Here is a 21,639-nt window from a genome sequence, read left to right as displayed (position 1 = left end):
AAAAAAAAAAAAAAAAAAAAAACTCAAGAAAAACTGTACATATAACTTCATACTCTCCCGTATGAGATCATTACTTTTATATTTATATTGAATTGATTTTCTTTACCCGTTAACGATAGCCGGAAGCTTCTCAGGAGAATACCAATGAAGGTTATCAATCACTATTATAGAGAAACAAACAAGTGTGCTGATGCACTTCACCAAAATGGGAGTCAGACAATCTCAAGATTTTGTAATTTTTGTAGATCCTGCTTCTGATGTTGCACCTTTGTTATATTTAGACAATTTGCGTGTGTTTTGATAGGCACAGTGTGCCTTGTAATCAAACTCTTCAGTTTGTAACGTATTTCCCTTGTTACCCAAAAAAAAAAAAAACCTTCAATTTAAAGATCAAGCGTGTAATTACAAGATCATTGCAGAAAGAATATAAATATAAAAGTAATGATCTCATACGGGAGAGTATGAAGTTATATGTACAGTTTTTCTTGAGTTTTTTTTTTTTTTTTTTTTTTGGGGGGTATTTAGGCTTCTACCTCAACAAAATTTGCATTTATGTCAAAGTATTAGTTCATTGAATTAACCAATAAAGTAAATGCATATATTAATTATTTATAGTTGTACATTAATTATTTTTATTAAAGGCATTAATATGATTACTTTTATAAATTTTATATAAGAAAGTATTTTTATTTTAAATAATAATCAATATAAATATAAAAGCAGAGATCTTTTGTGCAAGAGCATGAGGTTCTGCCAAGTGGTGCATTGTATGATATTTTTTCCATTTGGGCTTCCACCTTATCTAAATTTAGCATTTATATCAAACTATTAAGTAATGACATATGCATTTATTTTGATGCATTAATAAAATTCAAAGAATTTGTATACATTTATTATTTGAAATGCTTTGGATAGATATGGATGAATCTAAAAAGTCATGGGAAAGATAGGAATTAAGAAAACTTTTTAATTTTATGCATAAGACTAACTTCAATGCAGAATTGCCAGAGTCAGATTCAATGAATATTGAGTAATATGATTATTTGTCTCAACATTTGCCAAATATAAATCTCCATTTCCTTTGGACTTAAAAATCAATGGATCATAAATAATTTTTTACTAAATTTATCAAAATTTACCACGCATCACGCGAGATATCCACTAGTAATAATAATAGTAATAATAACAATAGTTTATTTGGAATTGACATTCTTCTCCATGTTATATATTAAAAAGATTGTTCTATTTAATTATTCTTTGGGTTTATATAGCACGACATTCTTCTTCGTGTTATATATTAAAAATATTATTCTACGAAATTAAAAAGATTACTAACAGGATTGTTTAATTCTTTTAAGTGGTGTATTAATTATTTAACTATAAATGAAAATTTGATGTTAGTTTTCTAAGATTTATATGAAAAACAGTTGATTTGAGATAAGATATTCTTTGTCAAATTTAGTTACTTTTGTAACAGTTGAAACAAAATTCAACAAAAGAAGAAGAAAGATTTAAAACATTATTAAGAATGTAAAATAAAAAAAATTATTGAAGGATATTCGTATTTTTATTTATCAAAGCAATATTTGCATTCTTGAGTAGGCATGAAACATGCGTATCTATATTAGTCACTATATTTTTCAAATTTGGAAATACATATAATATGATCAAATCACTATACTACTCTTATTATATTTTTATTTTGTTTATAAAAATAGAACACAAAATATTACAATTTTTTACAAGAAAAATTATTGAAATATTGGAGGAAATTAATGACAAAATGCATCACACATTGTGCGGGAACCCGAATAATTCATCTAATAATTCATTTGAATTGTGCATAAGTTATATCACAACTTTTTTATCAAGCTCAACTTCTATGGCAGTGGAATTAAGTTGAGCACAGAAACAATCTATCTCTAATCCCCACAATTTAGCAATAGTGTTAGAATTAATAATGCACCTTGCTCATTTTAGCAGTGATGCTAAAAGCAATGCTAACTGCTTTGGTAGTCTTTCACCCACTTCTCATATCTATCCCTAATAATGTCCCATTAGTCCACTGCAAGCTAGCCTAGGGTATTGACAAAGGATGAACTAGCAAAGTTGACTTCAACTCTAGTATTGTCAAAGGATAAACCATTAAAGTTGAGTTTAACCTAGTTGATTTGTCCCATCTAACTTGTTTTGTGGCTAATGTGTACATGATCTTGGATACACAAGATACGCATAATAGAGAACCAGGTTTCAGTTTCATTGAGTAAGATAGAGAACCAGATTTTCAACTTCATTGAGTAAGAAAGGATTAGAGATTTCATTTGTTTTTTTTTTTTAATGTAGCTCTATTTCTTTGAAGAGTTTATGATTACATTGGTGAATCTTTGCAGAAAAATGTCATAAGACTGAAACATGTGATATTTAATGTAGGGTTTAAGTTGAATGTAGTTATAATGTTAAACCACAAAGTGCCCCATTCAATGCTAGTCATGTTCGTTTATATTTATTGATAACAAAATGTTGGATCATTCATAATTACAACGGATTCGTTTTAGAACTATGTCACAGGTTGGATTGGGCGGATTGGAAAATTTTCAAACCAACATCGACCCACCAAACTTTTCAATTGACTAGTTAGTTGAAAATATATGCCGTTTCAACTTGGTAGGTTGACTAGGTATATTTGCTTAAATTCTAATGCGTTATCAATTAACAAAATTTTGTGGATCTTTGTTATAGACATTCTTCCAAATAGATTTTTTTTTCCCTCTCAAATAAAAAAGAAAAGAAAAAAAGAATAAAAAAAAGAAAAAGAATTGACACCTAAAATTTATATATATATATATATATGGTTCAAAAAAATTCAGTCCACAAGTCAAATTGACTAGGTTTTTTTAATCAAAACAAACCATAAAAGTGTAAAACTGTACAAGTACAACCCATGCCACCTTCCATACCGAACCTGCATAGGCTGTTTAGGTTAGCGGCTAAAACCGGTTTTTTGCATTAATTTTTCTTATTCAAACGTCAAAGTTAAAGGTATTGAAAAGGGGATAAGGGAGATGAGATGGATGATTGAAAATGATAAATCTATTAATTTTTGTTGAGATAATTGCATTGCTATAGATCCCATAAGAGAATTATTGACGGCGCCTTGAATAATGAAAATTTTATCATATACCCCATGTAAGAGGGGGATACATGTGCCCGATGCATGTAATACCCCCTCCTTGAATAGGGAGGATGGGTCTCAAGTGTCAAAAAGTTTGGAAGACCCATCTTTCTATCTTTTTGACATTTGGACCCCAAGAGAACTAGTTTGGGGACCTTTATCTTCTGCTTTTCTACCCTGCCTTGTTGAGATTATAAAAGCCGCGCCAAAACCATTATTACCTAATCATGAAGATTGCTTGTATTGGCACCCCTCACAACAGACCATTTGAATCAGGCTTTGCTTACCAAATTGCTCTTTACTTAGATCACCAACACCCAAAACAACCTAACAACTAGAAATGGTTTGGAAAGTAAACAGGCTCTTGATTCTCACCTTTCTGTGGCTAGCTTTTCACGACAATCTGGTAGCAAGAGAACTCCGGACCAAAAGGAAGGTTTATCTTGAATTTTAATTAGTTGTCCCAAAAACAACGTTTGTACATTTTGAGGGATTGCTTGTTTTCTTTTGAGAAGAGAGGGATTGCTTGTTGGTTGCTATGGGATAGGGATATAAAAACTGCTAAAAATTTTTCCTATAAGAATGGAGAATGGATAAAAAATTTGACTAATTCTCCTCTTTAATACCATGGAAATGAGTATTTATAGCTGTTTGGGTTATCTGGATGGCTCAAAACAAAAGCACAATGGAAGGACAAGCATTTTTTTTTTTGGGAGCATGAAGGACAAGCTTTCGATATCTATAGAGAGAGAATGTATAAACATACCCGCAAATTTATTGGGTGGAAAAAACCTCACCAACTGGCCTCTTCAAACTCAATACAAATGATTTAGTGTTGTGTAACCCGGGTTTTACAAAAGGCCAAATTTTCTGTGGTGACAGCTGCAATCTTTATTTTTCTTCTATGCTGGATTTTCTAGTGTGGCTATTTTTTTTTTTGATAGGTAGTGTAGCTAAATTTTAGATATAAGTCTATTTGTTTTGAAAAATCTAGTTAGACTCCTATGTGACACTTTTAAGATTAAATTGTTCAGAAATTCATTGTATTTATTAATTCAAACCAACCTCTTAAGGGATCAGTCCCACGTAAAATGGTTGCAATGATCTACTTACAAGACATTTGTACAATTAGACTCTCTATTATATCCTCTGCAAACACCCCACCTGCCTTCCTACTGTAGTGCCCCAAAACTTTTGGAATCTCCCTACGCAAATGTCCTCCATGAACTCCTTGTCCACATGAACTAGAACTTCTAACACTTCAAGGAACCTCCTTGAAGACTTATTAAAGGGAACCTCAAGAGAAGTAGTTATTTTGTTTCAAACTCTCATGCTCTCAGTTTGGGATCACAAATAGAGAAGGTAAAGAGACATGGCTTTTCAATTTAGCTCAAACGTGAAAAGGCATAGATTGTTCTCTCAAAAGCTCTAAGTTTTGCAAACTGTAATGCTTTGGAAAAATTGTGCACAAATAACTATATAGGTTTACAAAAATAGGGTTTAAGTGAAGCCTTGATTAGGTTTTAAAAAATAAGATATTAAATTCTCTAAAAACTTGGTGTAGACCCTTTGGTTTATACCCTCCAATAAGAACATGCCATATTATAATATTACTAAAACATAAATATATCTTATAACACATAATAACATCTCAATAAACATCATACTTCAATTTTTAAGTAAAAGACTAACGTGGTGTTATTAGTGTGGTAGAATATATTGAGTTTTAAGTAAAAGACTGATGTGACAATCTCTTATTGAATTGTATAAAACATGGGTTTTACACCACACAAACCCTTACCAAATTTGGACTCTGACGAAGCTCAAAATCGTCAGTAGGTCTATCACCTAAACTCTTAATCTTCTGTAACAAGGTGAAGAGTAACGAACCTGCAAAAAATAGAAATATCTTCAAAGGGCACTAGTGTGGTGCCGGCTTAAGACTGTCAAATCAAAAACTAGTAGTGAACTTTTGAGTGAGGAGTTTCTGAATAGTATTTTTTGCGTACCTCGAAATTGGGACGTCTTGGTGTTTATATAGAGGTTTGTGGATGATCACCATAGTTGAATTGTACAGATATGGGGTTATCCCTTAGCTAACGTGTAGGGGTTGGGAACTATCCCATAATTGATTTATAGGGAGTGAGGAGTTATCCCTTAACTGATTTATAGGAGATAAGAGTCATCTTGTTGCCGGCAGCCGTGTGAATGTAGAAGAGTCTTAGGTGACATTGGCATTGCAACATGTGTTTAGTGTGCTTGGTCTTATTCGTCAACTTTTGGTCTTGACGTATGTTTGCGCCGATCGTTTCTGGTCTTCCGCTTTTAGTGTGTAGGTACTTTTTGAATGACCAACTTATTTGGGAAGAGTAGCACATTCCGGAAGAGTAGCCATGGAGTTGGTTAAAATATTCCCCATCAAACTCTAAAAAAACTCAGGTAATTTGGGAAAAAAAAAAAAAAAAAAAAAAAAAAACAGGTGTTTTATATCATGCAACCTTGCTTGAGCAAAACATGAGCAAGGAATAGGCGAAACTCTCCAATCATCATTGTTTTGCTTGAGTGGGTTTCTTTTCTTGCTTGAGCGAGCTTCTTCAGGCAGCTTCACATCTTTTTAACCAACCTTTTTACAATGGATGATTTACATCAAGAACCTTGAATTTTATTACAAGCAAAGATCATGGGGCTAATACTATATTCCTAATGCTATGTAGCTCAAGCACATTACTTTCCTTTTGTTCTATAACTGAATTACTGTGGCTTCTAATACTTCTTTCAAATCTTAGTCTTAGATCAATATTCTATTACCTGTATTTATTCTTAATCATTCAAACAACTGATGTGTCAAAATCTGCATCCTCGCCTTACACCTTGCTCATGTAAGAGGAAGAGTAGCCTTTCCAGCTAAGACTTCAATGCCTTAAGTTAATTTACTTAAATAATTGTTATATATATATATATATATTGTCACTCCTTAATGAGGCCATGTTGATATATGTTCATCCGTATTTTGTGCACGATATTTTCTAATCTTCGCTAAAGAATAATATTCAAGTCACAAGTAATTTTCCTGTGAGAAAAGCTTAAATCATAGATGCATTGCAACCACAGGCCCCTTACTACAGATCCCAATCTTTTACAATATGATATATTTTTATGTGTTTTCTTGTGTTAATCCCATTTTAAAACTAGATTGATTATGTTTCTATTTCAGACTAGAAAATTAGGTTATAGATAACAATCCACATTAAATAATATCCAAGCTTCTTTCAAGAATTGCAATAGCACTTTATTTACCCTTGAGATAACTTTACCATTGGAATTGTGAAAGACAAATGTGAAAGGCTACTCAAGAAAGACTTGAATCCTGTCACCCATTGTGTCACTAAAATCTAATAACAGCTTCCCTCCTACTTCATCTGCTGCATCATCCAACAATTCTTTGATATTTACGCCCCCCAAAGCTGCAAACACAAATATGTGCAGATTGTTTCATATATCCATTCAAGTACTTGTCTGGATAGACAACTCATTACAAGAAGTTTGTAAAACACAAGCAATACCTGGTACTATATTTGTGATTCCTTCCAAGAATCCAGCCTGTCAAAGTTTTTGGGAAAAAAAGAAAGAGAAAAGGGGGTCACTTCTCATAAATCAAAATCTGTCATGGCATAATTTGTAATGCAAAAAATTAATGCACGTGTGAAGAATTCTGAATAGCATGCCAAGATGAGAAAAATGGGCTTTGTGCATTCCAACAGAAACTAAGACAACGTTAGGTGTCTTCCACTCACCCCCATTATATCCATTTTTTTTAGAGCATTCAACCCAAAAGCTTAAGCAAGTAGGTGGAGAATCCAACAAAATATATACCAATAACCAAACCCACATCCTGCTGATGAGGACTCTTTTTTCAACCACCCCTCCTATGTGCTAGCCCAATAGAACCAACTAAAGATGCATAACCAAATGGACCAAGCATGTGGAGGTGGCTTTGATAACATGTCAAGAACATCCAATGGAAATGGGACTTCCCTTAGTAAGAGCATTTTGCTTCAAATAGTACCATTAACATTAAGGTTCCGATATAAGTCACAATTCAAGGTGAGGAAATTAAGCCACAGGTGTTGAGTAAACTATATGTAATATAAGTTATGGAATTTGGAGTTTGCAAATGTTCATTAGCTTAGTGTTGCCTGAATTTTTTTTTTTTTTTTTGGAAAAAGTTTCTCATCCATAGAACAAGAGTTTCTTTCAACTCAGCACATTCCAGGACTCTCTCAAGCTCAGCCAAACAGCTAGGCCCATTGATTAAAACCACCAGGTTAAAAAAAAAAAAAAAAAAAAAAAAAACCTCCAGACATGCTGACAAGCATAAGATGGGAGGATTGCATGATCAGATCCAATGATGGATGGAAAATGTAACATCGGAGCACATTGAAGATTGAATTCCAAAATAATATTTCATACGCATTAAGATGATGTGTCCAAAGAGGATAGATGACTTACAGGGATCCTAACATCAAGTTTCTCAAATCCATCTCTTCCAGTTATTTTGATTCTCAATGTCCGAGACCAAATCTGAGAAAAAGGATCCCTGGAACCATCTGCACCATAGTTATCATACACATCAGGAGTTATCACCTCAACAATGGGATCTTGAGGACTTCGACCTCTTTGCTCTGTATAATCTTGAACCCTCTGCTGTATAGAGTATCTGCTACTGCTCACTGCCAAATATCTTTTAGTTATAACATTTAGGATGACGGGCATGAACATATATGTCTAAAAAAACCTAAGTTCAATTACTTAAGCTGATTAGTGGCTAGCATATGATTTCACCTATAATTAAACAGTTTTAAGATATATTTCGAATCAATAAAGAATGCATCATGATTTGTGCGAGAATGCAATAAAAGGAGGAAAAGTACCTCCAAAGAACACGTATTTTAAAGAGTTCTAAAATCACGTCTTTTTTAATAATAATAATTATTAAGAAGAATGGTAGTACATGCTGGATATTATTATTTTCCAAAGAGACAATAACACTTCTTTTTGGATAAAAAGAGGGTTCTAAATCCAGCATTAACTTGTTTGTATTAACAAATTACTAACTAATCCACTTCATGTGAAAGAGAGAAGAGGAAGAGGAAGCAGGGGGCAGGGAAAAACCATTAAATTTCCAGTTAAAAATAATACATTCAACGTTAGAGCGTTATACTCTATATCAGAAGCCTCATGGGATCAAAATATCTAGGTTGCATCCCTAGTAGGGCTCACTCACCTCTTTGTGAAGATGGCTGATTGGAGCTGGTAGCATAGCGCTTCTCTTCTTCATAATATGTGTTGAACCCTAAGATTTCCTTTATTTCTTCAAATGATGGCATGCTTCCAGGAGGAGGGATACGACCTCCTTTGATGGCAGTCAGTGAATCCTGCAATTAAGTCATAGAAGTTTGATGTAGCAAACAATACAAGGTTGGATATAGAATTGAGATGTATGCTAGGTAAAATCCTCCCATATTCAAGCAGTGACAGCAACAAGAACAAGTGCAAACCCTAACTGTAGTTTCTCTAGATTTGTAATCAGGAAAACATCTCAGAAACTAGATAGAATCCTTAATATGTCAACAGTTATATAACCTGTAATAAGTTCTAAGGATCTTGTAGAGATGTGAGATGTTCACAAGACATCTCAAGTGAAAAATAATTATAATTTAAAAAAGAAAAAAGAAAAAAAGAAAAAACAGGCTTAAAGACACATAATATGACTGAAAGATCATCATTAAGATGAAAAACAGTAATTTGATAACTTGCTTCTTCAAGTTCTTGATCTCCTATCATACTTTTGCACTGGTAGACTTTAAATAAGGACTGCTACAGTGCAGTATCAAAATTTCATACCATTCAATATTCTAAACTACTAACTGTAGTCTGTAGATATTTTCTTTTGGCAAGCAAAACCACAAGATCGTACCAGCATATGCCTACTTTCCTTTGTGCAGATAACCATTACATATCATGTTCAATATCAGTTCAAAGATAGAGAAATATAATTACAAATAAGCTTAACCATTTTGTTATTTACATCATTAAGCAATTTAATATCATTAACCAGGAAAAGAGAAAAGGTTAGACATAAACCTGCATTGCTCGAATGGATACCCCAATCAAGGACAGTGGATAGGTCACAAGTTTATATCCGAGATCCTCAAGTTCAAGAGGATTAAGTATCGGTGTTTTGCCCCCTCCTTCAAGCATATTGGCCTAGCAGGAATCAATGAACTTTATTAATCACTACAAATTGTTATCTAGCATGAGGATGAAAACTAATATTCCATGAAATTTCAAATTCATAGTTATGATTGAGTGTTACTGGGTCATTGATCATAAATGGAAGCATCAAGGCGCACACACACACATATATATAGATAAGTAATAAACAGTCAAAATCTTCCAAAAGTTACATTTAGGATTGTTTGAGAGCACCAAATCTCCTTTCAAGGGAGTCCTGCATCCACAGCCTTCGAAACCATGGAAGGGATATAACAGAAATGACTATTTGATTTAGCCATGGAAGGCTAATTTTTTGCTACTTTGGAATTTTGTCCATCCAATATTTTATTAGGTCCTTGTGTGAAGTCCAATTGAAGCCAAACTCATATGGTTCTAAAGGTCGAGTTATATGTATTCTAGGGTTAAGACAAGGGTATCCCTTATCCACATATCTTTTCCTCTGTGTGCAGAATGTCTAGCATTTTTATTAAGTCATACAGAGATGCAAAGACAGTCAAAGGAATAGCCATCATTGGAGGACCAAGAATTTCACACTCATTTTTTTGCAGATGAAAGCTTATTATTCTGCAGGACCACAATTGAGGAGTGTTAGAGATTGAAGGAGATGTTGATGCTATACAAAGCAGCATTGGGCCCTTTTTTTTAGTAGCAACATGTCACCAGTAGTACAAGAGGCAATTAAATTTTATTTTTTTGATGTTTCAGTTATACAGTAGCATGAAAAATATCTGGGCTTCTCTTTGCTGGTTGAAATATAAAAAAGACAAAGCTTTCCTGAGATAAAGGAATGGGTAAGATAAAGCTATAGGATTGAAAGGACAAACTAGTTAGGCAAGATGTGAAATTCTTATTCAAGCAGTAGCTCAAGTAATACCCATGTATGCAACGAATTGCTTCAAGATACTAGAGGTTTTGTGCACATTGCACATAGCTAAATCGATTGATGAGTAGTTTTTGGTGGGGCCAGAGAAAAAACAAGGAATTAAGAAAAAAAAAAAACATCTGGTAAGCTGGAGGCAATTATGTATGATGAAGAAAAATGGTGGAATGGGTTTCCATAATCTTCAGGTTTTTTATTTTATTTTATTTTATTAGCATAATCTTCAAGATTTTAAGTTGGCTCTAATGGCGAAACAGAGTTGGAGATTGCTAACCATACTCCATAATGTGCACTGTCAAGAGTCTTATAGTCAAATATATTTCCTCCATATTCTTTTTTAGAAGCAAAAAGAAAAAAAGGGGAACTTTATATGCATAGAGGAGTCTCTTAGACCCAGGAAATACTACTTGAGGGCATGCAATGGAGTATAGGAAATGATAGAAGCGTGAAAATTTGGGGAGAACAGTGGTTACCAGCTCTAATCAACAATAAGGTGATAACCCCCAGGAAACTCTTTCCAGAGAACACTGTGAAAGTTCATTGATTGATGAAGAAAATATATGCTGGAAATCAGCCCTTACAGATGAAATATATCTGCCACATGACACGGAAATAATTAAGAAAATCCCACTAAGTGGATGATTACCAAAGGACAAATATATTTGGGTTGGGAATTCAGCTGGGATTTTCACTGCAAAAAGTGCATACAACTTAATGATGGAAAACAGAAGAAGAAAAGCAAGAGAAAGCTCAAATTCTAATCAAAAGGAAACACTTTTTGCAAGCATGAACATATGAATATAGGTGCAGGTATGTAATGTATTATGTATCACCAAGAATGTTAAACAGAAGTCTACTAATGTGGCATCTTAAGCTATGAGTACATGAAGTCATGAACTGAACCCCATTCATAAGCAGCCAAAGCAAGAGGTTGTTAGTCCAAATAATGATGCTCAACAGTCAATCAACACCCAAAATTATGATGTAAAAATGGACTACACTGCAATGAGGACCATTTTTCTATGAAGTTCTGCCTATAAACCTACAGGCCCTATAAAGCTCATAGAAACATATTCAATATACCGTATGCCCCTCAAAACTTAAAACTGAAGAATTAGCCCACTTATAGCAGTTGTAGATATCTCTTAATCTCTGCAAGTAAGAGCTGTCCTACATCACATATGTAGTGGTACTACAACTGCTCTATGACGAATAAAGATGCATTTCCGTTTGCTGAAACTGTTTGGAAATTAATGAATCATAATCAAGTCCTAGAAACTCTTAATTTACAAAAACAATGAGCAAAGAGTAAAACTTAAAGCCCTGTTCAGATTATACAGGGAGCAAAAGCTAGCTATATACCTAGACATGTTTTAATTCAACAAACTGCTAAAATATTTTTTGGTTTGATAACTTCAAGAAAAAAAGAAAAAAAAAGAACAGAAAAATGCTTTAGACAACATTAGAGGCCTATTACTTGGAACCATAATGAGGAAAGCATAAAATACCATTTTCGGAACTAGGGGAGAAATTTCACAGAAAGCCTTCATCTCTTCTTTTGAAGCTAGTGCATCAATAAAAAGAACATCTGCTCCAACATCAGCAAAAGCCCTAGACCTCCAGAGTGATTCATCCAAGGATACTGCCTGACGAGAATCAGTTCGGGCCACAATAACAATGTCAGAGCCACTCTCCTTCCGCGCATCAATAGCTGCCTTTATTCGCATCACTGCCTCCTCTCTGGAAACCACTTTCCTGCCTTGTGTATGACCGCAAGCTTTTGGAGACACCTTGCAGTGGAAGTTTATGAGCAACAATAGTCTTAAAGGTGTAAATTTGCAGATAGCATGGTGACTACCCAAAGTGCCAGTTAAGGAAATTCTACATAAAGAATCAAGCTGTGAGTAGTAACATACAGGATGACAAGCAGATTGCTGTAGTTATGGCTCTAAAATTACAAAACCAGACCACAGGAAAGTACAAAGTAATGCAAAGACTAATGCTCCATGTGAATATTGTGATAAAAATCAATACAAATGAAAACATTATATTTATTTTTTGGACATTCTGATTTTCATCCAGAGCAAGCCTCAAGAAGAACTTAACAGGTCTCATAACGGATCCATATAGGACCCTCAACAATCTTAAAGAACTTTCAAGACTCAAAATCTAGTATTCATGCAATAATAATAAGATTCCATCACTTTCCTCTATGTGAAGAAAGAATTATTATCCTCATTACATCAATAATCCTTGCTAAAATTTTTATAAAATTTAATCTGAGTTTCACGTCTAACAGAAATAATGATTGTTCACTTAATTCCTACTTCAATTTCTTGATGAGGAGAAATTGTCCAAATGCCCATACTTGGCAGCAGACCTTTGTAAGCCAAAATCCAAGTACTAGAACATGAAGTTTCTGTGATTTTTCTAATCCCAATTTCAAAACCCTTATCAGAAACTTCTGCTGACAAGTGAACCCATATAAAGTAGACATACTTATATGAAAGTTTAGGAAAATATTGTAACAAATCTGCATTAATCTCCTAGATGCAAATGACCTATCTATATTGTGATCAGGAAACTACAAATAAAAAGTTAACCGGGGCAAAGAGGACAACATCACAACTCATGAAATTTATATTAAACAATATGAACCTGATCTTCGAGAATGATCCCTGCGAAACCCGCTCTAATATATCCCTTAACAGTTCTCTTGACATTCATTGCATTCCCGTATCCAGTATCACCATCCCCAATCACAGGAATAGAGACAGCTTGAGTAATTTGTTGCCCCTGATCCACCATTTCTCCATAGGACATAAACCCTGTATCTGGCAACCCCAATCTAGCAGCCGATATTGAAAATCCTAATGGAAGCACAGAATGGCATCAATAAGTTTTTGTCTCCTTTCAAACAGTTATGCCAGAAAAAAGAAAAACAAAATGCACCAATAATCCAGATTTTCATGCAATAACTCAAGTACATGAATTCAGATATCCTTTTTTTTTTTTGTTGATAAGTAGAACACCCAGATATTATTGAACAGAAAAGGATCAAATCTAATGTAAGTCTATGAATCAAATTAAAATGAATATGCAATTGCAACCTACACCTATAACATTCACAATCTAACAACAAGCACCAATCACTAGAAGTTATAATTGTTAGAATATTAGTTAAGTGATTAAGTTTACCATTTCCTATTAACTTAAGCTTTTGGGACAAGCACTAATTTATCATGGTTCCAGAGCAGAGCAGGTAATCCTGAGTTGTTAAAATTGTTTAATAAGAGTGATTATAAATTTACCATTTTTGATGGCTTTCGGAACAACCGGTAATTTATCAACAATCAATCAATCCAAAACATGCCCACATAGGAAAACCAATCTTCCACAATAAAAAATCAAACACATGCAGGCAATGAATGTTGAAAAAAACAAAAACCCAGATGGAAATTAATTAATCTCAATAGAAAAAAGAAACACACACAACTTCTATACAATGATATATTATCGATTGTCCTAAAAGCTTAAGCTGTTAGAAAAGGACGAATTGAATCATATTTAATGATCATTCTAACACACGCAATGAAAGATTGAATCTTGAGCTGAAAAACCAATAGAGTAAAACAAAAACCCAGATGGGAATCAATGAATCTGAATAGAAAAAAAGAAGAAGAAAAGAAAGACAATCATACCACTGGTGAAGCAGTACTGAAACCCAGCTCTCTCAACAAGCTTGGCACTGAGAGCATCGAAACATGCAGGGCCTTGGTGAAGCCCAGGCAACTCAAGAACACGACGAAGTGCCTTTGCTGGAGACTCAGCCAAGCCATAGTATCTCTCTGCTGCTGCTGCTGCTGCGCAAACTTTGGAAAAACGTGTATGGGATTTGTGTATGGGATTGATGAGAGGTGCGTTCAGTGAAGGTTGGAAGGGTATGCGAAAAGTGAAAGCTGAGAGAGGAGAGTGTGGAGGTGATGTGTGGAAAGTGAGAGATGGGTTGTAGGTGTAGCTTCTGCTGCTAACTACTGCTGTAGGATTCATGGTGCGTGTGTTTCTGCGTATCAGTGTTGCAATGCCAAACACGATGACGAATTATAAACGAAGGACTGCCAAAACTCGACCATAGGTCCATAGTTCATGAATCTTGAATTGATTTTTAATTATATATATATATATATAAATAAAAGGTATGTTTATTATAAATTTGAAATATATTAAATTAACTAAGGACCAATTTAATCATTATTTACGTTATAATATTTATCAAAACTAATTAAATAAATTAAATTAACATATGTTTATAATATGGGTAATCAAATTTATTAAACTCAGAAGTACTAATATATGATATATACAAGTTAAAATAATAATTTGGTTTCATCATTTTGCTTAATCAACTCCATCTAAGTCCTATAAAATAAATAAAAACTTTATTTAAATCAATTTTATCATCATATTCGTCATCTTGCAAAATTATTTTTTCATTAACTTTTTTATTTTTTTTTATTCATCATCAACATTTATTGTTTTTTTTTTATTCTAATAAATTTTTCTTTATATTTTTTTCTTGGTATTCTTGCTTCTTAGATTTATCACAATAATAACAAAATAAAAATAATTATATTTTCATTTAATACATTATTCATAGCATAGAAAAAAAAATTGTAAATATGAAAATGAAGTGTCAAGTGTATAGTTCAAATTTTTGTAAGATAAAGAGAAGAAGGGGAAAAAAAACTCATGGACATATTATTTTATTGGAGTCAATTAAATATCCCAATAATTTTGTCTTTAAATCAAGTAAAACCATAAATTGTAACACAAAAATCTATTTAAACCTTAATGTCAGTTTGGTCCAAGACATTCAAAATTGACGAACTTGGTACCTAAACCATTACTCATTTTCTTCTCTCTCACGGTAATTAAGGACTAAATTGGTTAGTTTTGAAATATCTTGGACCTGACTGACATTAGCCCAAATCTTAGGAGTGTTAACTATATTTTATCCTAGTTTTTAATTTTTTGTCATGTGTTTAATATAAAAACTTAACCTTGAGTGCTATTTATAGGAAGTGAGCTACTAGAACCATGAGTAATCTAATAAGCATCGGATATTATTGTGTGTATATGAATAGAGAAGTATTAAAAAAATAGAATTGTATGTAAATATTAACCATGTATATTTATACCATTATTGTGGCAACAATCTAAATTTATACAAGTTTACATGAATTAATGTAGGTAATTTTTAGAGTTAAATGTGCAAAATTTACTCCTTATACTATTATACACTACCATGCTGTCAATTTTACTATACATGGATCATGCTTACAAATTGACATAGTTAAATACATGTAAACAACTTATGGAACGTGCTTACAAATTGACCTAAGAATTATTAATGTCATTGGTATTTGTTCGGCAGAAGGTTCGATGCCTTTTTTCAAGTTTTGAAGTAGAATATGACTTTGTAGATTAAGGAGTTCAGAAACGCCTCCCTCAAGAGGACTTTTTGTAACTCTCCCTTAGTAGGAGCCTTCTCTCTCGCCATGAGCGAGCTCTTCCCCCCTTAGTCTCTACAGGGACCTCTCTCTGCTTGCTTTAAAATTCCCTTAAGGCAGCAGTCACCTAACCCACACCTTCCCCACCACTAAATCATGGAAGATTCAGTTCTACTCAACTTAGAAAAGCTACAGTTAACAAAAGATGAAGAAGAAGATATTCGCATCTCCAACCCATGCCAAGCGGAGCTTCTCGAAGAATGCTCCTTAAGTCTCTTTGGGAAACTCCTCTCGGACAGGAAACAGAACCAACGAGCCCTCAAAAATGTACTCCGGTCGGCATGGAAAATGGGCTCAGACCTCCGAATAGTTGATGTTGGTAATAACATTTTCCAGTTCAAATTCAGCTCCAAATTTCAGCTTGAATGGGTTGAAAAAAGTGGACCTTGGAGTTTTGAAAACAACATCTTGCTCCTATGTCGTTGGCAGAGAGGTCTCTCTACTTCCAATATAATCTTTTCTCATACTCCTCTTTGGGTCCAAGTTTGGGGCCTCCCCTTTGAACATATGACAGAGAGTACTGGAAAAGAAATAGGATGCAGAATCGGAAATTTTCTTGAAGTTGACAAGAGATCCTGGCAGTCAGAACAGGCCAAATTTATGCGCATTCGAGTGGAATTACAAATTGATAAGCCGCTTAGGAGAGGAGGATATCTCACCAATGAAAATGGTGGAAGAACCTGGCTCACCTACAAGTATGAGAGACTCCCTACTCTCTGCTTTTCCTGCGGCAGAATGGGACACGACGAAAAGCATTGCCCTGAGCCTTTGTTGAGCCACGACAACACTCCTCAATACGGGGATTGGCTCAGAGCGGGTTGGCAACCAAGGGAAAATTTTAGCAAAATGGGTAGTGGCAGTAGCGATAAGAGTACTGGAACTGCGACAGCGACGGACGACGTGTATACACGCGCAACCCCTGTCAAACCCACTCCTCCAGAAGGATTTGGAGGGAACAATGACACTGGCGGGAAACCATCATTGGGAAGTGAAACCCAAACTAGGAATAATGATGCTAACCTAGTCTTGCAGGCAGCTGAGGATCAGAGTGGATGGGACAGGCCGAGAGATGGGAAGCGCAGTTTAAGGGCTAGTGGAGAGTCACGTGACAAACCTGCCTCTTCCAACTCGGGCTCAAACCGAAGCCCAATTGGAGGACAAACTGATGCCTTGTCCACTGTGGGCCAACCCAAAACTCTCAATGCCGAAGCCCAAGAAGCTACCAGTCCAATGAAGCCAAAAATAAATGTTTGCTCCCTGGGCAACACAGCCCAACCATCCCCTGAACCAGCAAACATTAGTGGACCGACCCGGAGAGTAAAATTGAAGAAGGCAGCAAGGGATATAAGCAAAGTCCAAGCCCATGACGTTGAAATGTCAACCCCCAGTGCTGAAGTTGGTACTAAACGTCGTGGCAACCTTGAATCATTTGAGAAGGAAGAAAACAGGACACAAAAGAAAATCTGCAGTGATGTCTCACCCCTCAGCACTTCGATTTCGGCGGTGGCTGCCAAGCAGCACCGCCGGACGCAATGATTATCTTCGGGTGGAACTGCCGGGGACTTGGGAACCCCCGGTCAGTTAGGGCGTTGCGAGACTTCTTGCAGCGGTGGAATCCCAAGATCGTCTTCTTAGCGGAGACGAAGCTGAATAGAAGAGGTATGAAAAAATTTTTAAAATCTTTCTTTCAGTTCAATTGCATCTATTATCCTAGTGAAGGTCAGAGCGGCGGTCTTGCCATGCTCTGGACAAAAGACACAAATCTTGATATTAAGACATACGGGCCAAACCACATCGACGCCATCATTACTGAGGCCGATTCTGGTTTTATGTGGAGAATTACTGGTTTTTACGGCCACCCCGACACAGCCCAAAGGAAAGCTTCTTGGAAACTTCTTGAGGAACTTGGCAGTAGATTTCATCTTCCTTGGCTCTGTCTTGGGGATTTTAACGAGATTCTCTCTAATAGCGAAAAACAGGGGGGTGCTATAAGATCACAGCAACAAATGGATGGATTCAGAAATGCTATTAACAATTGTAATTTGAGAGACTTGGGCTTCAATGGTTCCAACTTCACCTGGTGCAATATGAGAGAGGGACCTGACAGAATCTACATGCGGCTTGACCGAGCTTTAGCCACTACGGATTGGAGTGCTCAATTCCCTGAAGCTAGGGTCCACCACCTCATTGATTCTACCTCTGACCACTGTGGCCTTCTCATCTCGGATACCATCATGGTCCGACCCCATCGTAAAAGGCGCTTCCACTTTGAAGCCTTATGGACTCGCAGAGATGAATGTAAGGAGATTATTAAAAGGGTCTGGGAAGGCTGCACTGACACAAGTATTCCTAGGGGACTTTCTGAGGGCCTTAACCAATGTGCTGCTGAGCTCTCAAATTGGCATCAAGCTGAGTTTGGGCATATACCGAAGAAGATTGAGAAGAAAAGAAAGACTCTCAGTGCGCTTGTTCTCCAGGACACCTCTGGTTGCATGGGACCTCAAATTAATATTCTCAGAAGAGAAATTAATGAATTGTTAGACAGTGAAGAAACATACTGGAATCAGCGGTCTAGAGTTCAATGGCTCAACGAGGGGGATCGTAACTCAAAATTTTTTCATAACAAGGCATCAGAAAGGAAGCGGAAGAATACCATTCTTGGTTTGTGGAATGATCAACGGGTTTGGTGTGATACCAGTGAAACTATTGCTGACACTGCCATCTCCTACTTCAAAGATATCTTCACATCCACTCAGCCCTCCCCTCCCACCATTGCTGAGGTTACTAGTTTCATCCCTACCAAAGTCACGGATGAGATGAACATGGATCTTATTAGAGAATTTACGGGTGATGAGGTCATCTCTGCTCTCAAACAAATGCATCCAACCAAGGCACCTGGCCCTGACGGTATGTCCGCAATTTTCTTTCAAAAATACTGGTCCATTGTTGGCAATGATGTATCTAGAATGGTTCTCAATGTTCTTAACAATAATATGTCTCTAGCTGAAATTAATAGAACAAACATCACTCTTATCCCCAAAACTAAGCTACCTACCAAAATGTCTGAATTTAGACCCATCAGCCTTAGTAATGTGGTGTACAAGATCATTGCCAAAGTGCTGGCAAATAGGCTCAAAACGGTCCTGCCCTGTGTCATATCTGAAAACCAAAGTGCTTTTATTTCAGAGCGTTTAATTACGGACAATGTTCTCACTGCTTTTGAAATTTTGCACTACCTTAATAATAAGCGAGGTGGAAAGGATTACTCAATGGCAGTGAAACTTGATATGAGTAAAGCCTTTGATAGAGTCGAGTGGTGTTTCATTGAGGCCGCTATGGAAAAACTTGGCTTTCATGAGAAATGGATAAGCCTTATCATGCACTGCATTACTACTGTTTCATACTCCATCATTATTAATGGCTCTGCTCATGGCTGCATTACTCCATCAAGGGGGCTCAGACAGGGTGACTCCCTCTCCCCTTATCTCTTTCTTATTTGTGCAGAAGCTTTTTCCTCCCTTATTCATAATGCAGCTAGATCCAAGGAGTTGCATGGGATTTCCATTTGTAGGGGCTGCCCCTTTATTACTCATCTGTTCTTCGCTGACGATAGCTTGCTCTTTTGCAATGCAAGCAGCCAAGAGTGCCACACTTTAACTGAAATTCTCAAAAAGTATGAGGCCGCCTCTGGACAGATGATTAACACGGATAAGTCTTCCATTTTCTTCAGCCACAATACTCCTCAGGAAGTTAAAGATGGGATTCTTGAAATTCTTGGACCTATGCAGGGAACTTGCCACTCTAAATACCTCGGGCTGCCTTCAATCATTGGCAAATCCAAAAATGAGGTCTTTGCTGAAATAAAAGAACGAGTTGGCAAAAAGCTGTCTGGCTGGAAGGAAAAAATGCTCTCTATTGGGGGTAAGGAGGTTCTCATTAAAGCCGTTGCACAGGCTGTCCCTACATATTCTATGAGCTGCTTCCTCCTTCCTAAGGGTCTTTGTGATGATCTGGAGGGCATGATGCGGAATTTTTGGTGGGGTCAAAAGCAGCAGGAAGCAAAAATTGCATGGGTGGCATGGAAGAAGATGTGCAAATCCAAGTTTGAGGGGGGAATGGGCTTCAGGAACCTCCATGCTTTTAATCTTGCTATGCTAGCCAAGCAAGCTTGGAGGATCCTAAACAACCCAAATTCTATCATCTCAAGAATATACAAAGCCAAATACTTCCCCTCTTCCGATCTTCTTAACTCCAAGCTTGGCTGCAACCCTTCATTTGCATGGCGAAGTATCCACGGCAGCATTGAAGTCATTAAAAAGGGTACTAGATGGCGTGTTGGGAATGGGAAATTGATCCACATTTGGGAAGATAGGTGGATGCCCACTCCATCCACCTACAAAGTCATTTCCCCATTGCCGCACAACTTTGATGACTTTCCCATGGTTTCTGCTCTCATTGATCCTGACACTAAGCGCTGGAATGTTGACTTGGTGAGAAGAACCTTTCTCCCTTTTGAGGCTAGCACTATCCTTAATATGCCACTTAGCTTCTCTCTCCCGGATGATAAAATGATCTGGATTGGCAACAAAAAGGGTGTGTTCACTGTTAAAAGTGCCTACTACATTGCACTTTCAATAGCTGAACCTTCCCTTGATGGTGAATGTTCTTCTGGTAATTCGTGCTCCCCCCTTTGGAGGAAAATGTGGCACCTTAATATTCCAGCCAAGGTTAGGATCTTCGCTTGGAGATGCTGTATGAATGCTTTGCCTACGATGCAAAACCTCAGAATCCGGGGAGTGAATACAGATGGCTACTGTCCTGTATGTGATCAATGTCTTGAAGGTACTAGTCATGCCCTCTTTTGCTGTGACATTCCACAATCTGTCTGGGGTTACTGGGAAAATTGCCCCATTGACATTGTAAATAGCTCTTGGGATTTCTCGAGCCTTGCTCTTCAGTTGTTGTCCAAAGGCTCCACACGTGACCTTGAATCTTTCCTGATCACTGCCTGGCTAATCTGGCTTAATCGTAACCAAATAGTACATGACTCATACTCCTCGCTACCTCATCAAATTTGGGGCTCTGCCATCAGACTTGCTGCGGACTATAAAGGTGCAATCTCGTCTACTATCACTCCTAAATCCCAGGCCTCCTCTTGGACCCCTCCCCCACCGGGCTACTACAAAATTAACGTGGATGGGGCCTCCTCTGAGGATGGTAGGCCCTCAAGCATTGGAGTTATTATCCATGACTCCAATGGTCGGGTTATGGCTGCCATGTGCAAACTTCTGCAGGCTTGTCACCCCATTGAAGCTGTTGAAGCCATTGCAATTGAGAATGGCATCCTTCTCGCTCAAGAAATCCAAGTTTCCAAGATCATTATTGAATCGGATGCCCTTAACATTGTCCAGGCCATCAACTCTAAGCAGCTTGGTGGGGAGTTTGGCCACATTCTCCATGGTATCCTTCTCTCTCTTGACCACTTTTGCTGCTGGAAACTACAGCACCTGAAAAGGGATTGTAACAGGGACGCCCACAACCTTGCTGCCTTTGCAAGGTCCTCTGGTACCTCACAAGTTTGGATTGGAATGCCCCCTCCCCTGCTCCAGCATCTGCGCTATTACAACCCTCCTTAATTCTGTTTTTGCTGGTGTTGCATGTACTTCCCCTGTTGTAATTCCTTTCTCTTATGAAATGAAATCAACATTTCCTCTTCAAAA

The 21,639-nt window shown here is 36.5% G+C and overlaps 2 protein-coding genes across 2 annotated transcripts; one reads left to right on the top strand and one right to left on the bottom strand.

Moving 5' to 3' along the window:
• Positions 1 to 6,419: 6,419 nt before the first annotated feature.
• On the bottom strand, positions 6,420 to 14,497 carry LOC112034343 (uncharacterized). Its single transcript, XM_065767626.1, has 8 exons — positions 14,051 to 14,497; positions 13,008 to 13,219; positions 11,858 to 12,139; positions 9,317 to 9,439; positions 8,457 to 8,607; positions 7,682 to 7,902; positions 6,736 to 6,772; positions 6,420 to 6,636 (listed from the first exon to the last, which is right to left on the bottom strand). The coding sequence occupies exons 1-8, from the start codon at positions 14,397 to 14,399 to the stop codon at positions 6,518 to 6,520; spliced, it is 1,494 nt and encodes a 497-aa protein (XP_065623698.1). The 5' UTR covers positions 14,400 to 14,497; the 3' UTR covers positions 6,420 to 6,517.
• A 2,944-nt stretch (positions 14,498 to 17,441) lies between these two features.
• Positions 17,442 to 21,639, top strand: LOC136065014 (uncharacterized). The gene is made up of 2 exons (XM_065767627.1): positions 17,442 to 18,826; positions 19,424 to 21,639. Exons 1-2 carry the CDS (start codon positions 17,452 to 17,454, stop codon positions 21,553 to 21,555), a joined length of 3,507 nt encoding a protein of 1,168 aa, XP_065623699.1. The 5' UTR covers positions 17,442 to 17,451; the 3' UTR covers positions 21,556 to 21,639.

The sequence above is a fragment of the Quercus suber genome, unplaced genomic scaffold (assembly GCF_002906115.3).
Source record: "Quercus suber isolate HL8 unplaced genomic scaffold, Cork oak 2.0 scaffold_830, whole genome shotgun sequence".
In the NCBI taxonomy this organism is placed as follows: domain Eukaryota; kingdom Viridiplantae; phylum Streptophyta; class Magnoliopsida; order Fagales; family Fagaceae; genus Quercus; species Quercus suber.
The sequence above is the reverse complement of the archived record's forward strand: the minus strand, read 5'-3'. Positions and strand labels throughout refer to the sequence as shown.

Bases quoted from the DNA above. Each gene is read 5' to 3' on its own strand.
- LOC112034343 (XM_065767626.1), bottom strand. From the start codon at position 14,399: ATGAATCCTACAGCAGTAGTTAGCAGCAGAAGCTACACCTACAACCCA. The intron at 9,440-11,857 runs GTATTTTATGCT...GATTCCTGCTAG, and splicing joins CTCCCCTAGTTCCGAAAATG to GCCAATATGCTTGAAGGAGG. The intron at 8,608-9,316 runs GTTTATGTCTAA...ACTTAATTGCAG, and splicing joins TATCCATTCGAGCAATGCAG to GATTCACTGACTGCCATCAA.
- LOC136065014 (XM_065767627.1), top strand. From the start codon at position 17,452: ATGATTATCTTCGGGTGGAACTGCCGGGGACTTGGGAACCCCCGGTCA. The intron at 18,827-19,423 runs GTATGTCCGCAA...TTATTTGTGCAG, and splicing joins CAAGGCACCTGGCCCTGACG to AAGCTTTTTCCTCCCTTATT.